Raw genomic sequence first — 8201 nt, 5'->3', positions numbered from 1 at the left:
GGGGCGCGGAAAATTGCGGCAACCTCTCAGTAGATCAAATTATGGCAAATTATCCACTAGGAACAAAGTATCCACAATTTGGAATACTATTCCTGATTCATTAAAATGTTGTAATCCCTTTAGGCAATTTAAAAAGCAATACAAAAATTACATTTTAGAGTGTAACAATTTTTAGATTTTTCTCCAAATAATCAATCTGTTGTAAATATATTATATGTTTTTTTTCTTTTCTGCTTGATTGGCATATGTGCTGTGATACAAGATAACTTAAACTTATTTATCATGAAATTATACGCTTGTACATGTAGCTAATTTGATACCTTTAATAAAATTATATATGATCCTTTTAGAAGGGTGGACTACTTGCAAAAGCCTGTTAGGGTTTGTTTAGTCCTCCTACCAATTTTAATAAGAATATATGTATATGACAACAATCATAATTATGGTAAATAAAAAAATAAAAATAAGGTATGAATCAGGCCTTAGTACGCCGAATTTCTCTAACTCCCACCCCTCCCCCTTAATTAAGTCCTTTCAACATCAGGCACGTGCGTTCGATGGGCAAAGCCGCTGACTGCCTATGACGCCATATTGAAACTTGTGTGGGCAGAATTTTGATAAAGGAGATTTTCAGACGCTGTAAAACACATCTCTAGCACAAGTATGCCGAAAAACAAAGGTAAAACAATACTTAAACTCGTCTTCTATCAGTTTAGGGTCATAACAATCCTTTTTCTTCGAAGGAAAGGGAGGTAAAAATCGACGAAGGGGAAAGAACGAGAACGAATCTGAAAAACGTGAGCTGGTCTTCAAGGAAGACGGACAAGGTACTTGAAATGTTGCGCTGATCGCGACTTCTTTTACTTGAACTCCTCGATTTAATGCCTTATTTTGTGTATTTATTGTTTTAGAGTATGCTCAAGTTGTAAAGATGTTGGGAAACGGTCGTTTGGAAGCACTTTGCTTCGATGGCATGAAGAGATTGTGTCATATTCGCGGCAAACTACGAAAGAAAGTACGAACTCATCCCTCGTTCAAAACACGCTCGCAATTTATCGCATAAGTACTTATATACCCTTGTGTACTAATGATCAAATTTTTACATCTGAGATATTTCTTATCCGTTATATTTAGTGTATCATTTATCTGAAAGTATTTTTTTCTAAATTTTATATCTGACTATTCAGCATTTTAAGAATTTGGCAATTTAGATTTTTAGTGAAAACAACCAAACTACATTAAAGAGTCTGAATTCAAACGAATTTCCCTTTTGATTGAAAACATGACAGAGAATTTATTCTCAATTTTTCGCGATTAGAACCATAACAAACAAAGAAGACATCTTTGAGGAAATTTCCTTGAAATAATTGTTCTAACATCCAGAGTTTTTTTAAAACTTGGCATAAACAATATTGAAAATAAGGGCTTTCAAAAAAATGTTATAAAAAATGGGTGGGTACCGACCTTGTTTTACAACAGAGGCGTGTAGAGTCGACAGGTTTTTACTGATCGTGTGTGGAAAAATCCCAACTCTAAAGGTTGGTTCTCACTTGGATGTAAGCGCAAGCAGAACGCATATAAGAGCTAGAGAACACAACTGCTTGATTTTCTTGTGCTTGTGTTTGACCTGTTCTCACTTGTGTTGCGCTTCTGTTTGCACTTGCATCCTAGTGAGAACCAACCTTAAGTTTTCCAAAAAAGTGCCTATAGTCTTAAGAAAGTTATGTTCTGTTTGTTGAGCTGCCAAAATCTGATCTCTTAAACAATAACCCGTAGTAGCAAATGTTCAAAACAAATCACATTTTAAGAGATACATAGCACTAAAAGACACTGTTTTCGCCACTATTAATACAGTAAAAAGTGCCATTTAAAGTATTTTTAAGAGAAAATAATTTTTTTTTAAATAAGCAAGTTTAAGTAAAAAACGCACACCTTTTGCTCTGTTTCCTTATAAAACTGTGGTGTGCGTGCACTAAATACTGGAAAATTTGAACAAACAATGTGTGCCACTGCTCAAAGAGGTGCACAGTGCAATTTAAGGGAATCACCTTAAACATGAAACCGCGCTACGAAAGGGACGGTCCCCTTTTCACATCAGAGCCAACATAGACACAAAATTTCATAATCAAACTCTGAATGCATCCTATAAAACACAAATAACTTTCTCATCTTTCTCAACTTAAATGTTTCTTTCTACGTTTGCTTATTTATATGGAACCTAATAGGACAATTTATTCATACGCACCATAAAATAGCACAAAAAAATTTGACTTTGAGTTGCAAACATGAGGACAACATTTACCGATCGCGATAAATATCGCTCAGCAAATCTGCCATTCTGTTGTTGATATCCTAGGGTGCTTTCTGGCCTTTGTTTTAGTCTCGGTTTAATATGATCTTTCATTGTTTGGGCCTCGGTCGCATGTCCTATTATCGGCCACTCCGAACGATTCAAAACAAATTTGAGCGATTTGGAGCAGTGTGATGTGCGTGTCATTTTTAAACCACTTAGTATGGAGCCAATTGAAGCTCAATTTAGAATTGAAAAGCACTTTTGCAAACTACATTTATCAGGGATTATTGTCTATGGTATTTTAGCTAATATGAAGCAAGTTTTCTGTGCTATTTGGCTGAAAATAGCGAGAGGCTGATAATAGTAATGAGTGGCTGATAATAGGAATGTGTGGCCGATAATAGGGAAACAAGATATTTTAGATATTTTCGCCTAAACTTAAAGTGCCTGATAATAGGTAGGAGTACCTTAATGGTTTTTGATTTTCTTGAATGTGAAAAAATATTGTCTTAGCTAGTCAAAATAATTCTATTTGCTTATGAATTTATTGATGTCGTAAAAATATCCTCCCTTGCCTTTGTTCAGCATGTCAGTGGGGACAGTGCCATAAATTTAGATATAATAGGGTCCAAATTAATGTTATGATCAATCTCAACATCCAGGTCTCGATAATACTTTAAGCATAACAGTAGCCTGATGTGTGAATCAGGCCTAAGTATTGTTTATTAGTATTGCACAAATACATGCATTAAGTACAACGTTGATTCAGTCACACTATTGCTGCACTTAGTAGGCTACAAGTAGTAAAATTTCTGTGGCACAAAATAGAATAGAAAGGTTTTGGATTTGGCACACCAAAAGCTCATCGTTTGAATAGTGTCATGCGTTTGGCAGCCACACTTAGTGTTGTGCTGGACTTAATTTATTCATACATTGAACTGTTCATGTATCGAAACCAAACAATCGACACATCAGGAGCATGATGTATGTATGGATCAGGCCTTAATGACCCACATATTTTATATTCTCTTTAATAATCTTATTAAATAACATCCAAGCAATCAAACATAATTCTTGCTTAGGGAGGAGGGGGGAGAGATTACTGAAGACTTAAATATAAAAAATGAATGAAACTAGAGCTAGCCACTAACAAGACTTTGGACAACTTCAGATATAGTATGGCTTATATGAACTTAGATGGTGCATTATGCTGTAGGTGTGGATAAACACAGGGGACATTATACTGCTGGGGCTGCGGGACTATCAGGATACCAAAGCTGACGTGATTCTGCGCTATAACCCAGACGAGGCAAGGAACCTCAAGGCCTATGGTGAACTGCCTGAGAATGGTATGATACAATCCATAGAGGTTGTAATAATAAACTACAGTACTGTTATTTTTATCAAGTAAATGTGGTTGACTAATTTACCCTACTGAAAAGCTTGTGCCTTTTTGCTATTCACCAGGTATATTATTTTCCCATGTATAAGACACACTAATTCTACTCCAAAATGACCCAATCTTTTTTTTCATCTTATAACCCAATCTTTTTTTATCTTATAAATTGGAAATTGCTTATCCTAATTAACATAATATTGAAAACAAAATATTCATCTGTTGTGACTTTATAGTTTTAAGGGGCAAAATTTGTGTTTTAATAATTTGAATACTCCTGGGGCTTCAACCTACAAGTACTGACTCGAAATTACTAAGTTTACTCTGTGCTAGTTTGACATTGTATCCCCATGGCTTTAGCTGCATTTTAAATTCTGAAAGAAACAGAAGTGTGATTCATTACAGCACTTAGCATAGTGCAGCCAGATCCCAAGCTCACTTTTAGGCTATTGATAGACAATAAAGCGCTTCAAGTTTAAACTCAACTGAAAGATGTATTTGCATGTGCCATCATTTCAATTTAATATTTTTCTGCCATCTTTATTGCCATTGTTTTTACAAAAAAAGTTTGTAAATGATTGGGGGGGGCCCTTAGAAGTATGTGAATACATTTAAACTGTCTATACTTTTATTGTAATTGATGAGAACATGTTGGTCATTTTTATCAACAGCTAAAATCAATGACACTAACATGTTTGGACCAGAGGAAGAGGACGAGATCACCTTTGATGACGTGTATGATGAAGGAGGCGAGGAAGCTGAAATTGATGCAGTAAGTGTTAAAGCTATAGAGTTGAGGTGTTGTCTTCACAAAGGCTACACTTTACCCCTGTCTATTCTTATCACAAAGGCTACACTTTACCCCTGTCTATTCTTATCACAAAGGCTACACTTTACCCCTGTCTATTCTTATCACAAAGGCTACACTTTACCCCTGTCTATTCTTATCACAAAGGCTACACTTTACCCCTGTCTATTCTAATCACAAAGGCTACACTTTACCCATCTATTCTTATCACAAAGGCTATACTTTACCCCTGTCTATTCTTATCACAAAGGCTACACTTTACCCCTGTCTATTCTGATCACAAAGGCTACACTTTACCCCTGTCTATTCTTATCACAAAGGCTACACGTTACCCCTGTCTATTCTTATCACAAAGGCTACACTTTACCCATCTATTCTTATCACAAAGACTACACTTTACCCCTGTCTATTCTTATCACAAAGGCTACACTTTACCCATCTATTCTTATCACAAAGGCTACACTTTACCCATCTATTCTCATCACAAAGGCTACACCTTACCCCTGTCTATTCTTATCACAAAGGCTACACGTTACCCCTGTCTATTCTTATCACAAAGGCTACACTTTACCCCTGTCTATTCTTATCACAAAGGCTACACGTTACCCCTGTCTATTCTTATCACAAAGGCTACACTTTACCCCTGTCTATTCTTATCACAAAGGCTACACTTTACCCATCTATTCTTATCACAAAGACTGCATTTTACCCCTGTCTATTCTTATCACAAAGGCTACACTTTACCCATCTATTCTCATCACAAAGGCTACACCTTACCCCTGTCTATTCTTATCACAAAGGCTACACGTCACCCCTGTCTATTCTTATCACAAAGGCTACACTTTACCCCTGTCTATTCTTATCACAAAGGCTACACTTTACCCCTGTCTATTCTAATCACAAAGGCTACACTTTACCCCTGTCTATTCTAATCACAAAGGCTACACTTTACCCCTGTCTATTCTTATCACAAAGGCTACACTTTACCCTTGTCTATTCTTATCACAAAGGCTACACTTTACCCCTGTCTATTCTTATCACAAAGGCTACACTTTACCCCTGTCTATTCTTATCACAAAGGCTACACTTTACCCCTGTCTATTCTTATCACAAAGGCTACACTTTACCCCTGTCTATTCTTATCACAAAGGCTACACTTTACCCCTGTCTATTCTGATCACAAAGGCTACACTTTACCCCTGTCTATTCTTATCACAAAGGCTACACTTTACCCCTGTCTATTCTTATCACAAAGGCTACACTTTACCCATCTATTCTTATCACAAAGGCTACACTTTACCCATCTATTCTTATCACAAAGGCTACACTTTACCCCTGTCTATTCTTATCACAAAGGCTACACGTTACCCCTGTCTATTCTTATCACAAAGGCTACACTTTACCCCTGTCTATTCTTATCACAAAGGCTACACTTTACCCCTGTCTATTCTTATCACAAAGGCTACACTTTACCCCTGTCTTTTCTTATCACAAAGGCTACACTTTACCCCTGTCTATTCTTATCACAAAGGCTACACTTTACCCCTGTCTTTTCTTATCACAAAGGCTACACTTTACCCCTGTCTATTCTTATAACAAAGGCTACACTTTACCCCTGTCTATTCTTATAACAAAGGCTACATTTTACCCCTGTCTATTCTTATCACAAAGGCTACATTTTACCCCTGTCTATTCTTATCACAAAGGCTACACTTTTCCACTGTTTGTTCTTCTCAAAGGCTACACTTTGCCCCAGCCATTTAATTGTAATTATTTATTAAAGGTTTCTGCTTGAAAAATGTCTATTCTAACCCTAAATTACCTTTTGTTTTCAGCTCTAATAGATCCAAATCACATAAAAATAACCATTTGGATGCAAAAACACTGTTACTGTATAGAGGAAGGGATAAGAGGATTTCTTGGCTCCAGTTATCTGGAATGGAAAAACAAGAGTGCAGTAGATATTCACACAGGAACATTAAATCGCTTGAGTCATGGCAGCTTAATATTTTGGCAAGTGAACATTGTGGATAGTTTCAGTGTCTCGGTTGGAATATTTCAAGCCATGGTCAATTCACAGACAACTTCCACAACTCAGTAATAGAAGTTGATCAGTCATTTGGAAGAGTTTCATAGAAAGCAAAATCAACATTGCTGAAATTGTATTTTTTGTAAAGTATCCTGCATTATTAACTATAATGTCATGGAGCTGTTATTACAGATAGTAAACTTGGCTGTTATTTTGTGGCTCGTGAACAAGTATTCGGCAAGAGAGCAGCTCTCCCTGCCTTATCATCATAATGCCCTTCCCAGGACATGGGTCACATTTGTTATAAGAAATCTGGGATCTTATTGCTGTTTTCATTAATTTGACCTGAAAGTAAAGAGGGCATTTTGATATGAGGCCATTTCAATATACCATAAGCAAGAAGTGTGAATTGATGTGGACCCAGGAGGTTCAGAGATAGGGTGCAAGTCCCTTTGATCTCTCATTGTCTTTTGTATTCACGTGACTTTCTGCAAATGAAAGAGTTAGAACCAGCCTGTAACCCCCCTCTATACATTTGAGTATTTGTGAAACCTTACTTTGCTCCACTCAATGTAATGCATACAGTTGAGTATTTGTGCAACCTTACTTTGCTCCACTCGATGTAATGCATACAGTTGAGTATTTGTGAAACCTTTGCTCCACTCAATGTAATACATACAGTTGAGTATTTGTGAAACCTTAAATGTTAACGGCAAGTGAGAATTCAGTCACTGCTACTATTCTATTGTATCTAGAAAATCTTGAAAAAATGTATTGAATGAAAATAACATAATGTATTATGATCAATGACTGTGTGTTACTTTTATTTGGCATTGATATTATTTATGAACCCTATGAATTCCAAGCGACCAACGAGGGGGCACGTTAACCCTCCACAGCCCCTCCTACTTGGTGAGCATGACAGGTGATAATTGGGTATCCTTGGTGATGCACATGACAGGTGATAAGCGAGTATCCTTCGTGATGTGCATGACAGGTGATAATTGGGTATCCTTGGTTATACGCATGACAGGTGATAATTGGGTATCCTTGGTTATACGCATGACAGGTGATAATTGGGTACCCTTGGTGATGCACATGACAGGTGATAAGCAAGTATCCGTGATGTGCATGACAGGTGATAATTGGGCATCCTTGGTGATGCACATGACAGGTGATGTGGGTATCCTTGGTGATGCGCATGACAGGTGATTATTTGGTATCCTTGGTTATACGCATGACAGGTGATAATTGGGTATCCTTGGTGATACGCATGACAGGTGATGTGCGCATTTCTTGGTGCACAATAGCAATTGGCTCTCGATATTTTACTACCTGAGACATTGGGCATCATGTTTATTTGAATAATTGAAGCCGTCACACTGGAATACTTTCTGGCGATCAGATTGAATGTTGGACCTGTATCACCCGGATGTGTAACAATCAACGAGATATGTAACAACAACCGCTTTTGTAAAAAAAATACAAAAATGCCCCATTGATGTTGAAACCTGCGGTACGCTGAATCGATTGTGCCGAGGATGCTGTGACGTCCCATCCTTGGACAGCAAAATCCATGAGAGCGGCGCGTGCCGAGGGCTGGGGAAACCAAATGCAACTTTTCCACAATACTTTTCGATCCGTAAGATTGTTGACCATCTACAGTAAGGAACAT

At 37.2% G+C, this 8201-nt stretch overlaps 1 protein-coding gene across 2 annotated transcripts; it reads left to right on the top strand.

Annotated features, from left to right (window-relative positions):
* Positions 1–560: 560 nt before the first annotated feature.
* Positions 561–7333, top strand: LOC5503449 (eukaryotic translation initiation factor 1A, Y-chromosomal). Of its 2 annotated transcripts, none has more exons than XM_032371792.2 (6): positions 561–679; positions 744–827; positions 912–1015; positions 3510–3642; positions 4361–4461; positions 6333–7333. In XM_032371792.2, the coding sequence occupies exons 1-6, from the start codon at positions 664–666 to the stop codon at positions 6336–6338; spliced, it is 444 nt and encodes a 147-aa protein (XP_032227683.1). In that variant the 5' UTR covers positions 561–663; the 3' UTR covers positions 6339–7333. The 2 variants fall into 2 exon arrangements, with proteins under 2 accessions (XP_032227683.1, XP_048577577.1); XM_048721620.1 differs by having other exon boundaries at positions 4361–4504; positions 4575–6353.
* The last annotated feature ends 868 nt before the right edge of the window (positions 7334–8201 follow it).

Source organism: Nematostella vectensis, chromosome 14, assembly GCF_932526225.1.
Source record: "Nematostella vectensis chromosome 14, jaNemVect1.1, whole genome shotgun sequence".
NCBI classification, from domain to species: domain Eukaryota; kingdom Metazoa; phylum Cnidaria; class Anthozoa; order Actiniaria; family Edwardsiidae; genus Nematostella; species Nematostella vectensis.
The sequence above is the reverse complement of the archived record's forward strand: the minus strand, read 5'-3'. Positions and strand labels throughout refer to the sequence as shown.

What these genes read in the sequence shown, in the direction of transcription:
- LOC5503449 (XM_048721620.1), top strand. An exon ending in GCGGCAAACTACGAAAGAAA is followed by an intron (nt 1,016 to 3,509) that starts GTACGAACTCAT and finishes ATTATGCTGTAG; the next exon opens with GTGTGGATAAACACAGGGGA. An exon ending in TGGTGAACTGCCTGAGAATG is followed by an intron (nt 3,643 to 4,360) that starts GTATGATACAAT and finishes TTTTATCAACAG; the next exon opens with CTAAAATCAATGACACTAAC.